Genomic DNA, 25,224 nt, shown 5'->3' with positions numbered 1-25,224 from the left:
AGTAAAGGGTAACAGAATCAATTGTTTTAGATGTCCAGAAAGCCTGTTGCACTCATGAATCCAACGTTGTGTATTTACATGTCATGAGCCGTAATTAGGACTTATTACTGCTTCATATGTTTTTTTGGGTGGTGTAGCTACCTCAATTATTAATCCTCTTCACTCATTTTAATAATTTAAATGGTCCTATAACTTTGACACTGCTAGAATATCCATCTATATATTAGCTTATTGCGGTTCTGCTAGATGTACACAAGGTAAAGTATTCATCACAGATGTTACCTTCACAACAGTTTTGTATAAAAAGATATGTTTCTTTCTAATGACACGATGAGTCCACAGATCATCATTAATTACTGTTGGGAATATAACTCCTGCCCAGCAGGAGGCGGCAAAGAGCAACACAGCAAAGCTGTTAAATATCACCTCCTTTCCCTCCCAACCCACTCATTCTCTTTGCCTACGTTAAGAGCAAGGAGGTGGGAATGACTGGGTTGTTGTCTCCTGTTTAACGTCAGAGACAAAACGCTACAGCCAATTCTTTTACTTTGTGGCTGAAGTGTATCTTTTGCTTTGCTTATGAAATGTTGGTCAGCAGTCTCCCGAGAGAGTTACGGCTTTGTCTGCGAGGATTGTCCCCTCTTCTTGGGCATTTAAATTGAAGCCTTATGGAACAGATTTGCAAGTCCGCAACCTGGTCCTCTCTTCTCACTTTTCAGAATTTTTTTTTTTTTTTTTTAAATTTGACTCTTTTGCCTCGACTGAGGCCTCTTTTGGGAGAAAGGTTTTCAAGCAGTGGTGCCTTCCGTTTAGGTTTCCTGTCTTGGCCCTCCCTTATCATCTGTGTACTCTAGCTTGGGTATGGATTCCCAACAGTAATTAATGATGATCCGTGGACTCATCGTGTCATTAGAAAGAAAACAAAATGTATGCTTACCTGATAAATTTCTTTCTTTCTTGACACGATGAGTCCACGGCCCGCCCTGTTATTTAGACAGGTTCTTAGTATGTTATAAACTTCAGACACCTCTGCACCTTGTTTCTTCCTTTTTCTCCTTTACTTCGGTCGAATGGGAGGGAAGGGAGGAGATATTTAACAGCTTTGCTGTGGTGCTCTTTGCCGCCTTCTGCTGGGCAGGAGTGATATTCCCAACAGTAATTAATGATGATCCGTGGACTCATCATGTCAAGAAATAGATAAATTTATCAGGTAAGCATAAATTTTGTTTTAACAGATATCAGGTCCCAGCATATATACTCCTTTATTCTTAGTGTTATAAGGAGACCCTTTACTCAGAAATCCTAAGTGGGTTTCCCCTAAAAATAGCTCCTTCTACTAAGACAGAGTCCCTAGCATATATATTACAAATGATTCTCTTATATACTACGCTGCAGCATGCTGTTGGTAGTTTTCATACCTTTGACCATTTCAGCTATCATCCCTTCATGGGGTAAATTATCAGCATGTTAACCCAAATAATGCTATTAGTTGCATAAGCTCGCTCTTAAGGGCATATTACACTTTGTTTATACCTATGGCAGTATCTAAGTTACTTATAAATTTGAAGCTACTTATTTTTTAGAGATTAGAACGTAATATGGGCTTCCTCCCGTGTACACAGTATTGATATGAGCTATCCTTACCAGCTCTCACTTAAAATTTCAGAGGTCCAAAAGAGACCATTTTTATCATTTGCTTTCCTCCCCAGAGTCATTCTCATTCTTTTGGGTCCATGAGTGGCTCTAGAAAGTTTAGGAGGTTCTTAAAATGAGGTTTCAATGCCAGTCAGTTAATGCTATTACTGAGTCTTAGATCACTTAGATTTCTAGATTTGTTGTGACATGCTGCTTGGTTAAAGGGACACTGAACCCAAATTTTTTCTTTAATGATTCAGATAGAGCATGCAATTTTAAGCAACTTTCTAGTTTACTTCTATTATCAATTTTTCTTTATTCTCTTGCTATCTTTCTTTGAAAAAGAAGGCATCTAAGCTAAGGAGCCAGCAAATGTTTGGTTCAGAACCATGGACAGCACTTGTTTATTGGTGCTGTCCAATCAGCAAGGACAACCCAGTTTGTTCACCAAAAATGGGCCGGCATCTAAACTTACATTCTTGCTTTTCAAATAAACATACCAAGAGAATGAAGAAAATTTGATAATAGGAGTAAATTAGAAAGTTGCTTAACCCCTTAACAACCAAGGACGTACGCCACACGTCCTCAAAAAAAAATACAGTTAATGACCGAGGACGTGTGGCGTACGTCCTTGGTCTGGAAAGCAGCTGGAAGCGATCCTGCTCGCTTCCAGTTGCTTTCCGGTTATTGCAGTGATGCCTCGATATCGAGGCATCCTGCAATAACCTTTTTTAGCAATCCGGTGCAGAGAGAGCCACTCTGTGGCCCTCTCTGCACCGGACATCACCGGCTAAATCCGTTGGTGGGTGGGAGCCGGGTGGCGGCCATCGATGGCCCTGATGATGTGGAGGGGGGCGGGATCGTGGGCGGGGGTGATCGGAGGCGCGCACAGACGGGCGGGCGCGTGCACGGGGAGGGAGCGGGTGGGAACCGCTACACTACAGAAAAATTATGTATTAAAAGTTTTAAAAAGTAGTCAATATTTATATAAAAATACATTAGTCAGGGGGTGGGGGATTGGTCTGTGGGGGGGGGGGGGGAGCTACACTACAGAAAAAGAACATAACAATAAAAAAAACAAAAAATGTTTCTCTTGCAAACTGGGTACTGGCAGACAGCTGCCAGTACCCAAGATGGCCCCCAATAAGGCAGAGGGGGAGGGTTAGAGAGCTGTTTTTGGGGGGGATCAGGGAGGTTGGGGGCTAAGGGGGGATCCTACAAAGTAGCATATGTAAATATGCTAAAAATTTATTTTATTTTATTTTTTTAAAAAACTTTTATTTTAGTACTGGCAGACTTTCTGCCAGTACTTAAGATGGCGGGGACAATTGTGGTGTGGGGGAGGGAAGGGAGCTGTTTGGGAGGGATCAGGGGGTCTGATGTGTCAGGTGGGAGGCTGATCTCTACACTAAAGCTAAAATTAACCCTGCAAGCTCCCTACAAACTACCTAATTAACCCCTTCACTGCTAGCCATAATTCACGTGTGATGCGCAGCAGCACTTAGCGGCCTTCTAATTACCAGAAAGCAACGGTAAAGCCATATATGTCTGCTATTTCTGAACAAAGGAGATCCCAGAGAAGCATTTACAACCATTTGTGCCATAATTACACATGCTATTTGTAAATAATTTTAGTGAGAAACCTAAAATTGTGAAAAAGTTAGCGTTTTTTTTAAATTTGATTGCATTTGGCGGTGAAATGGTGGCATGAAATATACCAAAATGGGCCTAGATCAACACTTGGGGTTGTCTACTACACTACACTGAAGCTAAAATTAACCCTAGAAGCTCCCTACATGCTCACTAATTAACTCCTTCACTGCTGGGCATAATACACGTGTGGTGCGCAGTCGCATTTAGCAGCCTTCTAATTAGTAAAAAGCAAAGCCAAAGCCATATATGTCTGCTATTTATGAACAAAGGGGATCCCAGAGAAGCATTTACAACCATTTATGCTATAATTGCATAAGTTGTTTGTAAATAATTTCAGTGAGAAACCTAAAGTTTGTGAAAAAGTGAACAATTTATTTTATTTGATCGCATTTGGCGGTGAAATGGTGGCATGAAATATACCAAAATGGGCCTAGATCAATACTTTGGGTTGTCTTCTAAAAAAAAATATATAAATGTCAATGGATATTCAGGGATTCCTGAAAGATATTAGTGTCCCAATGTAACTATCGCTAATTTTGAAAAAAAGTGGTTTGGAAATAGCAAAGTGCTACTTGTATTTATGGCTCTATAACTTGCAAAAAAAGCAAAGAACATGTTAACATTGGGTATTTCTAAACTCAGGACAAAATTTAGAAACTATTTAGCATATGTTTTTTTTGGTGGTTGTAGATGTGTAACAGATTTTGGGGGTCAAAGTTAGAAAAAGTGTGTTTTTTTCCATTTTTTCCTCATATTTTATAATTTTTTTATAGTAAATTATAAGATATGATGAAAATAATGGTATATTTTGAAAGTCCATTTAATGGCGAGAAAAACGGTATATAATATGTGTGGGTACAGTAAATGAGTAAGGGGAAAATTACAGCTAAACACAAACACCGCAGAAATGTAAAAATAGCTTTGGTCCCAAACGGACAGAAAATGGAAAAGTGCTGTGGTCATTAAGGGGTTAAAATTGCCTGCTCTATCTGAATCACAAAAGACAAATTTTGGGTTCAGTGTCCCTTTAAGTCATATTTGTGAAACATGTCAAATGTTTGTTTGTTGCTGTGTTCACTAAAAACCTCAATAAAATCTATTTATTAAAAAAAAAAAGTCCTAGGGAGAACACTGCCCTTAAAGGGAAAGTCTAGTCAAAATTAAACGATCTAGTCAAAATTAAACTTTCATGATTCAATTTTAAACAACTTTGCAGTTTACTTTTATCATCGAATTTGTTTTGTTCTCTTGGTATTCTTTGTTGAAAACTAAACCTTTGTTGGCTCATATGCTAATTTCAAAGCCCTTGAATGCCGCCTCTTATCTTGGTGCATTTTTGACAGTTTTACACAGCTAGACAGCGCTAGTTCACGTTTGCCATATAGAACACATTGTGCTCACTCCCGTGAAGTTATTTATGAGTCAGCACTGATAGGCTAAAATGCAAGTCTGTCAAAAGAACTGAAATAAGGGGGCAGTCTGCAAAGGCTTAAATACAAGGTAATTACAGGGGTAAAAAGTATATTAATACAACTGTGTTGGTTATGCAAAACTGGGGAATGGGTAATAAAGGGATTATCTATCTTTTTAAACAATAAAAAATTTAGAGTAGACTGTCCCTTTAAATTTCAGAATTAAATTACAAGGAAAAGAGGCAGAATAAATAATAAAATGATATAGCAAAGTGTTCATACTACACCTGATTAAACATGTTATATTACAATTTCACAGTATTTACTGTCCCTTTAATCTTCCAATCTTTGGTTTTGTTACTTCATAATTTTTTGTTTTGTTTATTAAATTGAATTTTTATTTAGGGGATGAATTCTAATTTGATCTTTCTCTGCCCACAAGAAGACGGCGCTGCATTATGGCAGGTCCAGCTCTGAGAACTGATTTCCATGGACTGGTTACAGCGCAGCATTCTCAGTCCATAGTGACCAGTTCTCCAGCTTGGCTGCTACTAACTACATCTCAGGATAACCGACCGTCACCCTGCAACACTCAACCACAGATATCTCAGAATGTGCTGAATGGCATAGAAAGGTTTTAGATTGTAAATTCTTAAAGGGGCATTCCGGTCAAAATTTAAATGCACATAGATGAATTACATCTTTGAATAAAAACATATTTACAATATAAATGTATTGGCAAAAAAAATTATAGTAAGAGATATCACTGTTTTAATGATAACATTTTTCTCTGCATGTGCATGTGAGGCATAGCTAGGTATTCACAGTTCACCATCATTGTAAATACTGCAGCTGCTCAGAGCACCAGTAGGGCCTGTATCATGTCAGCAATTAACAAATGGAGTCATTACCAGATGATACAACCACCTTAGGCTCTCTGAGCAAGTGCTGTGTTTAAAATGCTGGTGCACGGTGCATACTTAAATACACTTTTGAAACAGCTATAGCTTTTATAATGAGCATTTTTGATAATACCTGTATATTACAAAATGATTCTATTAAAAACTGAAATGCATCCATGTGGATTCCAATATTGGCTAGAATGTCCCTTTACGATTAAGACCCTCATATACATTGTAGCCCTTTCCAGTCAAACACCTTGTCATATATCATATACATTTTAACCCTTATAAAATGTTTAATATTTATATGAATAATTTGAATTATATAGTGTATAACTTATTTTAATGTATTTATGTTGTGTTTAGTGCAACTGTTTTACCCCTTACACTTTACGCTAGGTCTTCACGCTAACCCGACGAGTACAAATTTTGTTTGTGCTCAAGCGCACCCATTTACTTTCAGTCTGCCCCTATGTTTTTTAACCCCTGTGAATTGGTTAAACAAATAGTTAATGTCAGCTCCATATTGGACAAGTAATTGTATGTTCAGCTCACAAGCCAATGACCACTTGAAAATATGGATATAAAATGTTCCTGCTACCAAAGAACCAATAAATATGGCACTACATTAATATCTTTGCTAGTACATGGTAATCTGATTGTAGGTTGCTTGTTCCTCGATTTACCATATAATTGTATACAGTTCACAGGGATTACGTAATGATCGCTGTACTGCTTATTGTTTCTACAGGAATCTAAAGTCGTTATCTTGGAAGATCTGGGCGCACATTTTGGCTTGAGAGCTCAGGTAGGAATACAGCTGTATAGATGTTTCGTCATATATCAGTGATGGAGTTAATGGCTTAATCACTCTAGTACAGAAATCCTGGGAATAGCTCTTGATGAAAATATGTCTGATTGTACTAGTTGGCTGTCATTATTTTGCTAAATAAAGTATATCGTTATTGCCCTAGATCAGGGGTCATCAACCTTGACTCTCCAGAGGTTTTGGAACTACATTTCCCATGGTGCTCAGACACTTTAAGTTGGCTGAGCATCCTAGATGAGCACATTTCAGGCATCTATAGTGGTGTCCATGTGAATGACAGATTACTCATTAAAGGGACATTGTAGTGCAAAAATGATATGCTCTTATTTGTTTGGTGTTAAATTCATAGGTAACATTCTGCTCAGGGGCCACAAGCATTGCAGCTCCCTAGCTGAACACAGCTGGTGATAGACTGGGCTGTGCTAGTGCCACTGCCATTTGGCTCTTTGGCTGTTTTCCTGCTTGGGACCAGCAGTTTTCTACAGCTCCCATACAGAACTTTACCCATGTGTTTAACCCATTTACAGAAATCGAGTGTGAGTTGTGTAAAAATGACATGCTGTAATGAATTGGGTAACAAATTACATAACTAATTAGAGCTGGTCATTTTCCCACTACAAGCTTAATGTTTTTTCACTGCAAAGCTCATTTGGCCCAGGAAATTATTTGCCAGATTCATTAAAGGGACAACAAACAGTAAATAAATGCTAGATTGACTGATGTGCTGCAGCCTGCAGAATGATGCGTTGTCTTAAAGGGATATGAACCCCAATTTTCTTCTTTCATGATTTGGATAGAACATGTGATATTAAAGGTCCATTATAAGCTACCCTAATTTATACCTCATTAAATTATGTTAATTTTCAGTAAATCCCCTACTTTTCTTTTCTTTAAACGAGTATTTCTAATACCCTAAATTGTGCCTCAAAGTAGGTAAAATAGTCCCACAACAATCAGTTCCAAAACGCCCCTAGAAATGGGCGTTTCTTTTCCGCGTCCAATCAGCCGTGTCTTGCTGATCAGACACGGGAGTTCTCAAAGTGAACAAAGACTCGCACGCTAGCAGAGGAACTGGTTGCCCATAGCAACGTTTTCACCAGCTCTTCCAGCGTGTCAGTTTAGGCAATCTGCTGTAGCCGGATCCATTTGCCTCTAAGCACCGTCCTGAATACAGAGTCTTATCAGCTCTCATAACGCTACAATGGTTGCTATAGCAACCATAGCTGTTGCGCTAGCAGCAGCCTGCGCATCTTAGGAGGGGGCAGAGGAGTTGTATGAGCAATGTACTGCGCAGGCTCTGACCTACATGTCGGTCTCCCGACCCAGTAAGTCATTGGATCTGGAATCTGCAAAGTTTATGGGCAGTGGAAGCAATTAAGATTTGTAAAATAAATATCTTTAAAACCATAAATAAGATTTAATACATGTATATTATTGATGAATATTAATGACAGTAATGAACTTTTGAAAAACGCTGTGTTTGAAAATGATTATAATGGCCCTTTAATCAACTTTCCAATTTACTTCTATTATCTACTCTTGTTTTGTTCTCTTGGCATCCTTTGTTGAAAAGTATACCTAGGTAGGCTCAGGAGCTGCTGATTGGTGACTGAACATATATGCCTCATGTTATTGGCTCTCCTAATGTGTTCAGCTAGCTCTCAGTAGTACATTTCTGCTCCTTCAACAAAGGATACCAAGAGAATTAAGCAAATTATAATATAATAGAAGTAAACTGAAAAGTTATTTAAATTTGTATTCTCTATAAGGGTCATAAAAGACAACTTTTAGGTTTCATACCCCTTTAAGACCTTTGGTAGCAACTCTCTAACTCATGTTTGGGGGCTGGGATATTTTACCCATTTTTTCTTGCAATCCCTCTCATCAGTGTAAAATCATTCATGGCAAAGTATCCTCACTATATATTGTCTTATACATACAGTATATACTTACTATATATGGTCTTATACATATATACTTACTGTATATGGTCTTATGTATAAGACAATATATAGTAAGTATATATGTATAAGACAATAAATAGTAAGTATATATGTATAAGACAATATATAGTAAGTATATATGTATAAGACAATAAATAGTAAGCATATATGTATAAGACAATATATAGTAAGTATATACGTATAAGACAATATACAGTAAGTATATATGTACAAGACAATAAATAGTAAGCATATATGTATAAGACAATATACAGTAAGTATATATGTATAAGACAATATATAGTAAGTATATATGTACAAGACAATATATAGTAAGTATATATGTACAAGACAATATATAGTAAGTATATATGTATAAGACAATATACAGTAAGTATATATGTATAAGACAATATACAGTAAGTATATATGTATAAGACAATATATAGTAAGTATATATGTATTAAACAATATATATTAAGTATGTATTAGACAATATATAGTAAATATATGTATTAGACAATATATAGTAAGGAGATATGTATAAGACAATATATAGTAAGTATATATGTATTAGACAATATATAGTAAGGAGATATGTATAAGACAATATATAGTAAGTATATATGTATATCTCCTTACTATATATTGTCTAATACATATATACTTACTATATATTGTCTTATACATATATACTTACTATATAGTGTCTTATACATATTTCCTTACTATATATTGTTTTATACATATATACTTACTATATATTGCCTCATATATACTTACTATATATTGTCTTATACATGTATCCTCACTGTATATTGTCTTATACATACTGTATATACTTACTGTATATTGTCTTATACATATATCCCTACTATATATTGTCTTATACATATATACTTACTGTATATTGTCTTATACATATATCCTTACTGTATATTGTCTTGTACATATATACTTACTATATATTGTCTTGTACATATATACTTACTATATATTGTCTTATACATATATACTTACTGTATATTGTCTTATACATATATACTTACTATATATTGTCTTATACATATATACTCACTATATATTGTCTTATTCGTATATACTTACTATATATTGTCTAATACATATATACTTACTGTATATTGTCTAATACATATATACTTACTGTATATTGTCTAATACATATATACTCACTATCAGTGACGTGCAGTGACGTCAGAGACTGGTGAGGCAGTGGCTAGGATACGCCTTCATTCTTTAGATATCCTTTATTGAAGAAATAGCAATGCACATGGGTGAGCCAATCACATGAGGTATCTATGTGCAGCCACCAATCAGCAGCTACTGAGCATATTTAGATATAATTTTCAACAAAGGACATCAAAAGAATGAAGACAATTGGATATTAGATGTAAATTGGAAAGTTATTTAAATTTGCATATGGGTTTCATATGGGTTTCATGTCCCTTTAAATGGTGTCTTGGAAAACTGGTCAACTTAGTAAACATCTGATTTTAGTCTAAAAGGATTGTAACAGAAACTCTTGCCAGATAACACAATGCTTGCTCTGATTATGAGATCTAGAAATCCATGCCCATTAAAATATGTTTAAAACATACTTTTTACTTTAAAGGGACATGCCACCCACATTTTTTCTTTTATGATTTATAAAGAGAATGCAATTTTAAACATCTTTCTAATTTACTTATATTATCTAATTTGTTGTATTCTCTTGATATTCTTTGACTAGCTGCTGATTGATTGCTGCACATAGAAGCCTCGTGTGATTGGCTCCCCATGTGCATTGCTTTTTCTTCAACTAAGGATATTTAAAAAATGAAGCAAAATAAATAATGGAAGTAAATTGTAATGCTGTTTAAATTTCTATTCTCTATCTGAATCATGAAAGAAAGATTTTGGGTTTAGTGGCCCTTTAATGCTGTAAATTATGCTTATAGATTCTTTCATTACATAAGGGATGAGAGAGTCAGAGGGGGAGGAGGAGAGACAGAGAGAGAAAGAGACCATGGGGAGAACAACACATAAGGAGAGAGATGGATAGATAGAGAGAGAGAGACACACACACACACAAGGGGGGGGGGGGGACCACTGCATTTTAAAGTAATAAAACAGCAGAGCTACAGAGAGTTCAGAAAGTAAGACTATACATTAGTGCAGAGGCAAGCTGCTAAGTTAGTGGCTGTAAAGTTTGAGTAAACAAAATACAAAAACGACCCTGCTGTAAAAGAGTAAAAAAAACACTAAACCACATTCATTAAATTATCATTTTCACTAACAGAATCTCTTTCTCCAACATTGGTGTGTCCGGTCCACGGCGTCATCCTTACTTGTGGGATATTCTCTTCCCCAACAGGAAATGGCAAAGAGTCCCAGCAAAGCTGGTCACATGATCCCTCCTAGGCTCCGCCCACCCCAGTCATTCTCTTTGCCGTTGCACAGGCAACATCTCCACGGAGATGGTTAAGAGTTTTTTGGTGTTTAAATGTAGTTTTTATTCTTCTATCAAGTGTTTGTTATTTTAAAATAGTGCTGGTATGTACTATTTACTCTGAAACAGAAAAGGATGAAGATTTCTGTTTGTAAGAGGAAGATGATTTTAGCAGACAGTAACTAAAATCGATTGCTGTTTCCACATAGGACTGTTGAGATGAAGTAACTTCAGTTGGGGGAAACAGTTAGCAGACTTTTCTGCTTAAGGTATGACTGTGTAATGCTGGAAGGCTGTCATTTCCCCTCATGGGGACCGGTAAGCCATTTTCTTAGTCAAAAACAAACAGAATAAAGGGCTTATTATGGGCTAAAAAACTGGTAGACATTTTTATGGGCTAAATCGATTGCTTTATTTGTGCATATTATTCAAATTTAGGCTAACAATTGACATTTATAATCTTATAAAACGGCAGACACTGTATTGGACACCTTTTTCAGTCAGGGGGCCTTTCTAGTCATAGACTGAGCCTCATTTTCGCGCCATTAATGCGCAGTTGTTTTTTGAGAGCAGGGCATGCAGATGCATGTGTGAGGATCTAAGAATCTCTGAAAAAGCTTTTAGGAGGCGTCATTTGGTATCGTATTCCCCTCAGGGCTTGGTTGGGTCTTAGCAAAGACTGTATCTGGGACTGTATAGGGGTTAAATTGAAAAACGGCTCCGGTTCCGTTATTTTAAGGGTTAAAGCTCTGAAATTTGGTGTGCAATACTTTTAAGGCTTTAAGACACTGTGGTGAAAATTTGGTGATTTTTGAACAATTCCTTCATACTTTTTCACATAGTCAGTAATAAAGTGTTTTCTGTTTGAAATTTAAAGTGACAGTAACGGTTTTATTTTAAAACGTTTTTTGTGCATTGTTGACAAGTTTAAGCCTGTTTAACATGTCTGTACCTTCAGATAAGCTATGTTCTATATGTATGAAAGCAAATGTGTCTCCCCATTTAAATTTATGTGATAATTGTGCCATAGCGTCCAAACAAAGTAAGGACAGTACTGCCACAAATAATGATATTGCCCAAGATGATTCCTCAAATGAGGGGAGTAAACATGATACTACATCATCTCCTACTGTGTCTACACCAGTTTTGCCCATGCAGGAGGCCCCTAGTACATCTAGTGCGCCAATACTTATTACCATGCAACAATTAACGGCTGTAATGGATAACTCCATAGCAAATCTTTTATCCAAAATGCCTACTTATCAGAGAAAGCACGATTGCTCTGTTTTAAACACTGAAGAGCAAGAGGACGCTGATGATAATTGTTCTGTCATACCCTCAAACCAATCTGAAGGGGCCATGAGGGAGGTTTTGTCTGAGGGAGAAATTTCAGATTCAGGAAAAATTTCTCATCAAGCTGAACCTGATGTTGTGACATTTAAATTTAAATTAGAACATCTCCGCGCACTGCTTAAGGAGGTGTTATCTACTCTGGATGATTGTGACAATTTGGTCATTCCAGAGAAATTATGCAAGATGGACAGGTTCCTAGAGGTTCCGGTGCCCCCCGACGCTTTTCCTATACCCAAGCGGGTGGCGGACATAGTAAATAAAGAGTGGGAAAAGCCCGGCATACCTTTTGTTCCTCCCCCTATATTTAAGAAATTATTTCCTATGGTTGACCCCAGAAAGGACTTATGGCAGACAGTCCCCAAGGTCGAGGGGGCAGTTTCTACTCTAAACAAACGCACTACTATTCCTATCGAAGATAGTTGTGCTTTCAAAGATCCTATGGATAAAAAATTGGAAGGTTTGCTTAAAAAGATTTTTGTACAGCAAGGCTACCTTCTACAACCAATTTCATGCATTGTTCCTGTCACTACGGCAGCGTGGTTCTGGTTCGAGGAACTAGAAAAGTCGCTCAGTAGAGAAACTCCATATGAGGAGGTTATGGACAGAGTTCACGCACTTAAATTGGCTAACTCTTTTATTTTAGATGCCGCTTTGCAATTAGCAAAATTAGCGGCGAAAAATTCAGGGTTTGCTATTGTGGCGCGCAGAGCGCTTTGGCTAAAGTCTTGGTCAGCGGATGTGTCATCCAAGACAAAATTACTTAACATTCCTTTCAAAGGTAAAACTTTATTTGGACCTGATTTGAAAGAGATTATTTCAGACATCACTGGGGGAAAGGGCCACGCCCTTCCACAGGATAGGTCTTTTAAGGCTAAAAATAAGCCTAATTTCTCCAACATAGGTGTGTCCGGTCCACGGCGTCATCCTTACTTGTGGGATATTCTCTTCCCCAACAGGAAATGGCAAAGAGCCCAGCAAAGCTGGTCACATGATCCCTCCTAGGCTCCGCCTACCCCAGTCATTCTCTTTGCCGTTGTACAGGCAACATCTCCACGGAGATGGCTTAGAGTTTTTTAGTGTTTAACTGTAGTTTTTATTATTCAATCAAGAGTTTGTTATTTTAAAATAGTGCTGGTATGTACTATTTACTCAGAAACAGAAAAGAGATGAAGATTTCTGTTTGTATGAGGAAAATGATTTTAGCAACCGTCACTAAAATCCATGGCTGTTCCACACAGGACTGTTGAGAGCAATTAACTTCAGTTGGGGGAACAGTGAGCAGTCTCTTGCTGCTTGAGGTATGACACATTCTAACAAGACGATGTAATGCTGGAAGCTGTCATTTTCCCTATGGGATCCGGTAAGCCATGTTTATTACGATCGTAAATAAGGGCTTCACAAGGGCTTATTAAGACTGTAGACTTTTTCTGGGCTAAATCGATTCATTATTAACACATATTTAGCCTTGAGGAATCATTTTATTTGGGTATTTTGATATAATAATATCGGCAGGCACTGTTTTAGACACCTTATTCTTTAGGGGCTTTCCCAAAGCATAGGCAGAGCCTCATTTTCGCGCCGGTGTTGCGCACTTGTTTTTGAGAGGCATGGCATGCAGTCGCATGTGAGAGGAGCTCTGATACTTAGAAAAGACTTTCTGAAGGCGTCATTTGGTATCGTATTCCCCTTTGGGCTTGGTTGGGTCTCAGCAAAGCAGATACCAGGGACTGTAAAGGGGTTAAAGTTCAAAACGGCTCCGGTTCCGTTATTTTAAGGGTTAAAGCTTCCAAATTTGGTGTGCAATACTTTTAAGGCTTTAAGACACTGTGGTGAAAATTTGGTGAATTTTGAACAATTCCTTCATGTTTTTTCGCAATTGCAGTAATAAAGTGTGTTCAGTTTAAAATTTAAAGTGACAGTAACGGTTTTATTTTAAAACGTTTTTTGTACTTTGTTATCAAGTTTATGCCTGTTTAACATGTCTGAACTACCAGATAGACTGTGTTCTGAATGTGGGGAAGCCAGAATTCCTATTCATTTAAATAAATGTGATTTATATGACAATGATGCCCAAGATGATTCCTCAAGTGAGGGGAGTAAGCATGGTACTGCATCATTCCCTCCTTCGTCTACACGAGTCTTGCCCACTCAGGAGGCCCCTAGTACATCTAGCGCGCCAATACTCCTTACTATGCAACAATTAACGGCTGTAATGGATAATTCTGTCAAAAACATTTTAGCCAAAATGAACACTTATCAGCGTAAGCGCGACTGCTCTGTTTTAGATACTGAAGAGCATGACGACGCTGGTAATAATGTTTCTGAAGGGCCCCTAACCCAGTCTGATGGGGCCAGGGAGGTTTTGTCTGAGGGAGAAATTACTGATTCAGGGAACATTTCTCAACAAGCTGAACCTGATGTGATTACATTTAAATTTAAGTTGGAACATCTCCGCATTCTGCTTAAGGAGGTATTATCCACTCTGGATGATTGTGACAAGTTGGTCATCCCAGAGAAACTATGTAAAATGGACAAGTTCCTAGAGGTGCCGGGGCTCCCAGAAGCTTTTCCTATACCCAAGCGGGTGGCGGACATTGTTAATAAAGAATGGGAAAGGCCCGGTATTCCTTTCGTCCCTCCCCCCATATTTAAAAAATTGTTTCCTATGGTCGACCCCAGAAAGGACTTATGGCAGACAGTCCCCAAGGTCGAGGGAGCGGTTTCCACTTTAAACAAACGCACCACTATACCCATAGAGGATAGTTGTGCTTTCAAAGATCCTATGGATAAAAAATTAGAAGGTTTGCTTAAAAAGATGTTTGTTCAGCAGGGTTACCTTCTACAACCAATTTCATGCGTTGTCCCTGTCGCTACAGCCGCATGTTTCTGGTTCGATGAGCTGATAAAGGCGGTCGATAGTGATTCTCCTCCTTATGAGGAGATTATGGACAGAATCAATGCTCTCAAATTGGCTAATTCTTTTACCCTAGACGCCACTTTGCAATTGGCTAGGTTAGCGGCTAAGAATTCTGGGTTTGCTATTGTGGCGCGCAGAGCGCTTTGGTTGAAATCTTGGTCGGCTGATGCGTCTTCCAAGAACAAGCTACTTAACATTCCTTTCAAGGGGAAAACGCTGTTTGGCCCTGACTTGAAAGAGATTATCTCTGATATCACTGGGGGTAAGGGCCACGCCCTTCCTCAGGATCGGCCTTTCAAGGCAAAAAATAAACCTAATTTTCGTCCCTTTCGTAGAAACGGACCAGCCCAAAGTGCTACGTCCTCTAAGCAAGAGGGTAATACTTCTCAAGCCAAGCCAGCTTGGAGACCAATGCAAGGCTGGAACAAGGGAAAGCAGGCCAAGAAACCTGCCACTGCTACCAAGACAGCATGAAATGTTGGCCCCCGATCCGGGACCGGATCTGGTGGGGGGCAGACTCTCTCTCTTCGCTCAGGCTTGGGCAAGAGATGTTCTGGATCCTTGGGCGCTAGAAATAGTCTCCCAAGGTTATCTTCTGGAATTCAAGGGGCTTCCCCCAAGGGGGAGGTTCCACAGGTCTCAGTTGTCTTCAGACCACATAAAAAGACAGGCATTCTTACGTTGTGTAGAAGACCTGTTAAAAATGGGAGTGATTCATCCTGTTCCATTAAGAGAACAAGGGATGGGGTTCTACTCCAATCTGTTCATAGTTCCCAAAAAAGAGGGAACGTTCAGACCAATCTTAGATCTCAAGATCTTAAACAAGTTTCTCAAGGTTCCATCGTTCAAGATGGAAACCATTCGAACTATTCTTCCTTCCATCCAGGAAGGTCAATTCATGACCACGGTGGATTTAAAGGATGCGTATCTACATATTCCTATCCACAAGGAACATCATCGGTTCCTAAGGTTCGCATTCCTGGACAAGCATTACCAGTTCGTGGCGCTTCCTTTCGGATTAGCCACTGCTCCAAGGATTTTCACAAAGGTACTAGGGTCCCTTCTAGCTGTGCTAAGACCAAGGGGCATTGCTGTAGTACCTTACTTGGACGACATTCTGATTCAAGCGTCGTCCCTTCCTCAAGCAAAGGCTCACACGGACATAGTCCTGGCCTTTCTCAGATCTCACGGATGGAAAGTGAACGTGGAAAAGAGTTCTCTATCTCCGTCAACAAGGGTTCCCTTCTTGGGAACAATAATAGACTCCTTAGAAATGAGGATATTTCTGACAGAGGCCAGAAAAACAAAGCTTCTAGACTCTTGTCGGATACTTCATTCCGTTCCTCTTCCTTCCATAGCTCAGTGCATGGAAGTGATCGGGTTGATGGTAGCGGCAATGGACATAGTTCCTTTTGCGCGCATTCATCTAAGACCATTACAACTGTGCATGCTCAGTCAGTGGAATGGGGATTATACAGACTTGTCTCCGAAGATACAAGTAAATCAGAGGACCAGAGACTCACTCCGTTGGTGGCTGTCCCTGGACAACCTGTCACAAGGGATCACATTCCGCAGACCAGAGTGGGTCATTGTCACGACCGACGCCAGTCTGATGGGCTGGGGCGCGGTCTGGGGATCCCTGAAAGCTCAGGGTCTTTGGTCTCGGGAAGAATCTCTTCTACCGATAAATATTCTGGAACTGAGAGCGATATTCAATGCTCTCAAGGCTTGGCCTCAGCTAGCGAGGGCCAAGTTCATACGGTTTCAATCAGACAACATGACAACTGTTGCGTACATCAACCATCAGGGGGGAACAAGGAGTTCCCTAGCGATGGAAGAAGTGACCAAAATCATTCTATGGGCGGAGTCTCACTCCTGCCACCTGTCCGCTATCCACATCCCAGGAGTGGAAAATTGGGAAGCGGATTTTCTGAGTCGTCAGACATTGCATCCGGGGGAGTGGGAACTCCATCCGGAAATCTTTGCCCAAGTCACTCAGCTGTGGGGCATTCCAGACATGGATCTGATGGCCTCTCGTCAGAACTTCAAAGTTCCTTGCTACGGGTCCAGATCCAGGGATCCCAAGGCGGCTCTAGTGGATGCACTAGTAGCACCTTGGACCTTCAAACTAGCTTATGTGTTCCCGCCGTTTCCTCTCATCCCCAGGCTGGTAGCCAGGATCAATCAGGAGAGGGCGTCGGTGATCTTGATAGCTCCTGCGTGGCCACGCAGGACTTGGTATGCAGATCTGGTGAATATGTCATCGGCTCCACCTTGGAAGCTACCTTTGAGACGAGACCTTCTTGTTCAGGGTCCGTTCGAACATCCGAACCTGGTTTCACTCCAGCTGACTGCTTGGAGATTGAACGCTTGATCTTATCGAAGCGAGGGTTCTCAGATTCTGTTATCGATACTCTTGTTCAGGCCAGAAAGCCTGTAACTAGAAAGATTTACCACAAAATTTGGAAAAAATATATCTGTTGGTGTGAATCTAAAGGATTCCCTTGGGACAAGGTTAAGATTCCTAAGATTCTATCCTTCCTTCAAGAAGGATTGGAAAAAGGATTATCTGCAAGTTCCCTGAAGGGACAGATTTCTGCCTTGTCTGTGTTACTTCACAAAAAGCTGGCAGCTGTGCCAGATGTTCAAGCCTTTGTTCAGGCTCTGGTTAGAATTAAGCCTGTTTACAAACCTTTGACTCCTCCTTGGAGTCTCAATTTAGTTCTTTCAGTTCTTCAGGGGGTTCCGTTTGAACCCTTACATTCCGTTGATATTAAGTTATTATCTTGGAAAGTTTTGTTTTTAGTTGCAATTTCTTCTGCTAGAAGAGTTTCAGAATTATCTGCTCTGCAGTGTTCTCCTCCTTATCTGGTGTTCCATGCAGATAAGGTGGTTTTACGTACTAAACCTGGTTTTCTTCCAAAAGTTGTTTCTAACAAAAACATTAACCAGGAGATTATCGTACCTTCTCTGTGTCCGAAACCAGTTTCAAAGAAGGAACGTTTGTTGCACAATTTGGATGTTGTTCGCGCTCTAAAATTCTATTTAGATGCTACAAAGGATTTTAGACAAACATCTTCCTTGTTTGTTGTTTATTCCGGTAAAAGGAGAGGTCAAAAAGCAACTTCTACCTCTCTCTCTTTTTGGATTAAAAGCATCATCAGATTGGCTTACGAGACTGCCGGACGGCAACCTCCCGAAAGAATCACAGCTCATTCCACTAGGGCTGTGGCTTCCACATGGGCCTTCAAGAACGAGGCTTCTGTTGATCAGATATGTAGGGCAGCGACTTGGTCTTCACTGCACACTTTTACCAAATTTTACAAGTTTGATACTTTTGCTTCTTCTGAGGCTATTTTTGGGAGAAAGGTTTTGCAAACCGTGGTGCCTTCCATTTAGGTGACCTGATTTGCTCCCTCCCTTCATCCGTGTCCTAAAGCTTTGGTATTGGTTCCCACAAGTAAGGATGACGCCGTGGACCGGACACACCTATGTTGGAGAAAACAGAATTTATGTTTACCTGATAAATTACTTTCTCCAACGGTGTGTCCGGTCCACGGCCCGCCCTGGTTTTTTTAATCAGGTCTGATAATTTTTTTTTTTAACTACAGTCACCACGGTACCATATGGTTTCTCCTATGCAAATATTCCTCCTTAACGTCGGTCGAATGACTGGGGTAGGCGGAGCCTAGGAGGGATCATGTGACCAGCTTTGCTGGGCTCTTTGCCATTTCCTGTTGGGGAAGAGAATATCCCACAAGTAAGGATGACGCCGTGGACCGGACACACCGTTGGAGAAAGTAATTTATCAGGTAAACATAAATTCTGTTTTTCGTCCCTTTCGCAGAAATGGACCAGCCTCTAATTCTGCATCCTCTAAGCAAGAGGGTAATGCCTCACAACCCAAACCAGCCTGGAAACCAATGCAGGGCTGGAACAAGGATAAGCAGGCCAAGAAGCCTGCCACTGCTAACAAGACAGCATGAAGGAGTAGCCCCCGATCCGGGACCGGATCTGGTGGGGGGCAGACTCTCTCTCTTTGCTCAGGCTTGGGCAAGAGATGTTCAGGATCCTTGGGCGCTAGAAATAGTTTCTCAAGGTTATCTCCTGGAATTCAAGGAACTACCCCCAAGGGGAAGGTTCCACAAGTCTCACTTATCCTCAAACCAAATAAAGAGACAGGATTTCTTACATTGTGTAGAAGACCTGTTAAAGATGGGAGTGATACACCCAGTTCCAATAAAGGAACAAGGAATGGGATTTTATTCCAATCTGTTCGTAGTTCCCAAGAAAGAGGGAACGTTCAGACCAATTTTGGATTTGAAGATCCTAAACAAATTTCTCAGGGTACCATCGTTCAAAATGGAAACTATTCGAACGATTCTACCCACCATCCAGGAAAGTCAATTTATGACTACCGTGGATCTAAAGCATGCGTACCTACATATCCCTATCCACAAGGAACATCATCAGTTCCTAAGGTTCGCTTTTCTGGACAAACATTACCAGTTTGTGGCTCTTCCATTCAGATTAGCCACTGCTCCAAGGATTTTCACAAAGGTGCTAGGGTCCCTTCTAGCGGTTCTAAGACCAAGGGGCATTGCAGTAGTACCTTACTTGGACGACATTCTAATACAAGCGTCGTCCCTGTCAAAGGCAAAGGCTCATACGGACATCTCACGGACGGCAGCCTCCTGAAAGAATCGCAGCTCACTCCACTAGGGCTGTGGCTTCCACATGGGCCTTCAAGAACGAGGCTTCTGTTGACCAGATATGTAAGGCAGCGACTTGGTCTTCACTGCACACTTTTGCCAAATTTTACAAATTTTATACTTTTGCTTCTTCGGAGGCTATTTTTGGGAGAAAGGTTTTGCAAGCTGTGGTTCCTTCCGTTTAGGTGACCTGATTTGCTCCCTCCCTTCATCCGTGTCCTAAAGCTTTGGTATTGGTTCCCACAAGTAAGGATGACGCCGTGGACCGGACACACCAATGTTGGAGAAAACAGAATTTATGCTTACCTGATAAATTACTTTCTCCAACGGTGTGTCCGGTCCACGGCCCGCCCTGGTTTTTTAATCAGGTCTGATTAATTATTTTCTCTAACTACAGTCACCACGGTATCATATGGTTTCTCCTATATATATTTCCTCCTGTCCGTCGGTCGAATGACTGGGGTGGGCGGAGCCTAGGAGGGATCATGTGACCAGCTTTGCTGGGACTCTTTGCCATTTCCTGTTGGGGAAGAGAATATCCCACAAGTAAGGATGACGCCGTGGACCGGACACACCGTTGGAGAAAGTAATTTATCAGGTAAGCATAAATTCTGTTTTTTAGTAAAATCTTACTTCAATAAGATGTGGCTGAAACAGTGTTCTCTGTGCCTCTCTCTTCCTACTCTGTAAGGATTCAGGAAGTGACAGTGGCATATTCCACTGCACTTAGAGGGGAAGAACAGAACTCTCTTTTTCACTTTAGCAAAGCTAGCAGGTTCACAGGACAGCAACAAAATATATGAAAGTTGTTTTTTTTCCGTTTTTTGTTTTGTTTTATGATTTAACATCCAGCCCCAACCCTATGTTCCACTTACTAATGCCTCTCGCTGGATTGGTTCAGCCCAAATAGGACTGCCTCAAATAAACAGTTAATGGGCCATGCAATGATCTTAACCACTTGCATCCAGTAGGTGGCGCAGAATGTTGTGTAATGGTGGGCAGACCTGCTTGTGCCTCTTCATTGCACAACATATAGCTGTGAGAAAAAAAAATGCTGGGGAAAAAAAATACAATTTTTTTTTTAAAGCCAATAAAAAAAAATATATTTTTGCCCATATGAGAGGTGAAGCACTGCCTCTAGTGACTGCACATCACTGCTCACTATATATTGTCTTATTCGTATATACTTACTATATATTGTCTAATACATACAGTATATACTCACTATATATTGTCTTATACATATATACTCACTATATATTGTCTTATACATATATACTCACTATATATTGTCTAATACATATATACTTACTATATATTGTCCTATACATATATACTGACTATATATTGTCTTATACGTATATACTTACTATATATTGTCTAATACGTATATACTTACTGTATATTGTCTTATACATATATACTTACTGTTTTTTACTGTTTGCCTACAGGATGCTATTAACAGGATACAGGACTTGCTGGCTGATGGCTCTATAACAGGTGAGTATAACCTGACCCAGCACTGATAACCTCTGATGCACAAAAGACATTATAAGAGAGGACATAAATACATGTCTGATCTCTACAAAGGAATTCTAAAACAGATCGATGCATGTTAAAGTTATGGTAAATCCTAGCGTTTCACAGACGGCGCCAAGCCGGATTTTCCCGCGCGGCTATTGGCTAAGAGGTAGAAACGCCACCTCTCAGCAAAATAGCGTTCTGCCGTGGGCTGCCTGAGCGACTCAGTGCCGCGAATGTTGCAAACAAATAAAGGAGCTTTCAGCATTAAGTATTTTATACTTCATGAATTTAAGTCCTCTTTATTTGTTCCACTGGTGAATCCTAGCGTTTCACAAACGCTAGGATTCACCATCACTTTACATAATAATGACACTCAGTTTTTAATGTTTTATGACTATATTGTTTTGGAAAATGTAATTAAAAATAAAGGGGGACCTGATATTACAGATTTTTTCTTTAAAGGGAAATTAAATTCTAGCTAGATTTTAAAAAGAAGCATAAAGGGTGGATTTGAGTTAAAGGGCCATAATACCCAAATGTTTAAACACTTGAAAGTGATGCAGTATAGCTGTAAAAAGCTGACTAGAAAATATCACCTGAACATCTCTATGTAAAAAAGAAAGATAGTTTACCTCAAAGGTTTCTCAGTAGACACATCCCATTGTAAAGGACTTCTAAGCAACAAATCAGTATGTCTGTCCCGGGACAGCGGAAGGAGCGAGCTTACATGCACTCTCATCTTATTTCCCTATTCAGCTTAAAGGGACATGAAAACCAATTTTTTTCTTTCGTGATTTAGAAAGAGCATGTAATTTTTAACAACTTTCTATTGTACTTCTATTATCTAATTTGCTTCATTCTCTTGATATCACTTGTTGAAAAGCATATCTAGATATGCTCAGTAGCTGCTGATTGGTTGCTGCGCCTAGAGGCCTTGTGTGATTGGCTCACACATGTGCATTGCTATTTCTTCAACAAAGGATATTTAAAGAATTGAGCAAATTAGATAATAGAAGTAAATTGGAAAGTTGTTTAAAATTGCATGCCCTATCTGAATCATGAAAGTTTAATTTTGACTAGACTGTCCCTTTAAGGAGGTTTACAATGAAATCTCATGAGAGCTAAGTCAAATCTCATGAAATCACAGTAAAAGAGTTCATGACCTCAGCACTGTTGATGCTGATTGGCTGCTGTTCATTTCTTTATTATTATTTTTTTGAGCAGTTGAGTATAACTTTTTACACAGACTTTTTTATAAAGATGGCAGCTGGAGGACGCTCCGTAGTTTTTACTAGGGAGTCTTCACCGCAGTATTTCCCACTAGTTCTAGTTAGAGTGGGTATTAGGTAGCGGTTTAGGTGTGGGGACTGAACACACTCTACAGTTCCGGGTTTACGCCATTAATTTGTGCTTTTCTCTTGTTAAGTGTATCCAGTCCACGGATCATCCATTACTTGTGGGATATTCTCCTTCCCAACAGGAAGTTGCAAGAGGATCACCCACAGCAGAGCTGCTATATAGCTCCTCCCCTAACTGTCATATCCAGTCATTCTCTTGCAAGCCTCAACCAAAATGGAGGTCGTAAGAGGAGTGGGGTGTTTTATACTTAGTTTATTCAAAAGTTTGTTATTTTTAAATGGTACCGGAGTGTACTCTTTATCTCAGGCAGTATTTAGAAGAAGACTCTGCCTGCGTTTTCTATGATCTTAGCAGAAGTAACTAAGATCCATGGCTGTTCTCACATATTCTGAGGAGTGAGGTAACTTCAGAGAGGCAATGGTGTGCAGGTTTTCCTGCAATAAGGTATGTGCAGTTAATATTTTTCTAGGGATGGAATTTGCTAGAAAATGCTGCTGATACAGAACTAATGTAAGTAAAGCCTTAAATGCAGTGATAGCGACTGGTATCAGGCTTATTAATAGAGAGACATACTCTGATAAAAATGTAATATAAAACGTTTGCTGACATGTTTAATCGTTTTTATATGTATTTGGTGATAAAACTTATTGGGGCCTAGTTTTTTTCCACATGGCTGGCTTGAATTTTGCCTAGAAACAGTTTCCTTAGGCTTTCCACTGTTGTAATATGAGTGGGAGGGGCCTATTTTAGCGTTTTTTTGCACTGCAGAAATTACAGACACAGACATCCAGCTTCTTCCTGCATGATCCAGGACATCTCTGGAGGGCTCAAAAGGCTTCAAATTCGTTTTTGAGGGAGGTAAAAAGCCACAGTAGAGCTGTGGCAGTTTTTGTGACTGTTTGAAAAAATGTTTTTGTCTTTTATTATTCAGTTTTGGGTATTAAGGGGTTAATCATCCGTTTGCAAGTGGCTGCAATGCTCTGCTAACTTGTTACATACACTGTAAAAATTTCGTTAGCGTAACTGCCTTTTTTCACTGTTATTTCAAATTTTGACAAAATTTGTGTTTCTTAAAGGTGCAGTAACGTTTTTTATATCACTTGTAAACTTGTTTAAAGTGTTTTCCAAGCTTGCTAGTCTCATTGCTAGTCTGTTTAAACATGTCTGACACAGAGGAAACTACTTGTTCATTATGTTTGAAAGCCATGGTGGAGCCCCATAGGAGAATGTGTACTAAATGTATTGATTTCACCTTAAACAGTAAAGATCAGTCTTTAACTATAAAAGAAATATCACCAGAAGATTCTGACGAGGGGGAAGTTATGTCGACTAACTCTCCCCACGTATCAGACCCTTCGCCTCCCGCTCAGGGGATGCACGCTAATATGGCGCCAATTACATCAGGGACGCCCATAGCGATTACCTTGCAGGACATGGCTGCAATCATGAATAATACCCTGTCAGAGGTATTATCCAGGTTGCTTGAATTAAGAGGCAAGCGCGATTGCTCTGGGGTTAGGAGAAATACAGAGCGCGCAGATGCTGTAAGGGCCATGTCTGATACTGCGTCACAATATGCAGATCATGAGGACGGAGAGCTTCAGTCTGTGGGTGACATCTCTGATTCGGGGAAACCTGATTCAGAGATTTCTAATTTTAAATTTAAGCTTGAGAACCTCCGTGTGTTGCTTGGGGAGGTATTAGCTGCTCTGAATGACTGTAACACAGTTGCAGTACAAGAGAAATTGTGTAGGCTGGATAAATACTATGCAGTGCCGGTGAGTACTGATGTTTTTCCAATACCTAAAAGGCTTACAGAAATTATTAGCAAGGAGTGGGATAGACCGGGTGTGCCTTTTTCCCCACCTCCTATATTTAGAAAAATGTTTCCATTAGACACCACTACACGGGACTTATGGCAGACGGGTCCCTAAGGTGGAGGGAGCAGTTTCTACTTTAGCAAAGCGTACTACTATCCCGGTTGAGGACAGTTGTGCTTTTTCAGATCCAATGGATAAAAAATTTGAGGGTTACCTTAAGAAAATGTTTATTCAACAAGGTTTTATTTTACAGCCCCTTGCATGCATTGTGCCTGTCACGGCCGCGGCGGCATTCTGGTTTGAGGCCCTGGAAGAGGCCATCCATACAGCTCCATTGACTGAAATTATTGACAAGCTTAGAACACTTAAGCTAGCTAACTCATTTGTTTCTGATGCCATTGTTCATTTGACTAAACTAACGGCTAAGAATTCCGGATTCGCCATCCAAGCACGTAGGGCGCTATGGCTTAAATCCTGGTCAGCTGACGTGACTTCGAAGTCTAAATTACTCAACATTCCTTTCAAGGGGCAGACCTTATTCGGGCCTGGTTTGAAGGAAATTATTGCTGACATTACTGGAGGTAAGGGTCACACCCTTCCTCAGGACAGGGCCAAAGCAAAGGCCAAACAGTCTAATTTTCGTGCCTTTCGAAATTTCAAGGCAGTTGCAGCATCAACTTCCTCCGCTTCAAAACAAGAGGGAACTTTTGCTCAAT

At 39.7% G+C, this 25,224-nt stretch overlaps 1 protein-coding gene across 1 annotated transcript in view; it reads left to right on the top strand.

Annotated features, from left to right (window-relative positions):
- DDRGK1 (DDRGK domain containing 1) overlaps positions 1-25,224 on the top strand; it is a 455,714-nt gene that overhangs the window by 387,694 nt on the left and 42,796 nt on the right. The window contains exons 7-8 of the mRNA XM_053704314.1: positions 6,354-6,410; positions 21,257-21,305. Coding sequence (XP_053560289.1) covers positions 6,354-6,410; positions 21,257-21,305 — 106 coding nt within the window. The remainder of the gene's footprint in view (positions 1-6,353; positions 6,411-21,256; positions 21,306-25,224) is intronic.

This window comes from Bombina bombina, chromosome 2 (genome assembly GCF_027579735.1).
Source record: "Bombina bombina isolate aBomBom1 chromosome 2, aBomBom1.pri, whole genome shotgun sequence".
Taxonomy (NCBI): Eukaryota; Metazoa; Chordata; class Amphibia; order Anura; family Bombinatoridae; genus Bombina; species Bombina bombina.
The sequence above is the reverse complement of the archived record's forward strand: the minus strand, read 5'-3'. Positions and strand labels throughout refer to the sequence as shown.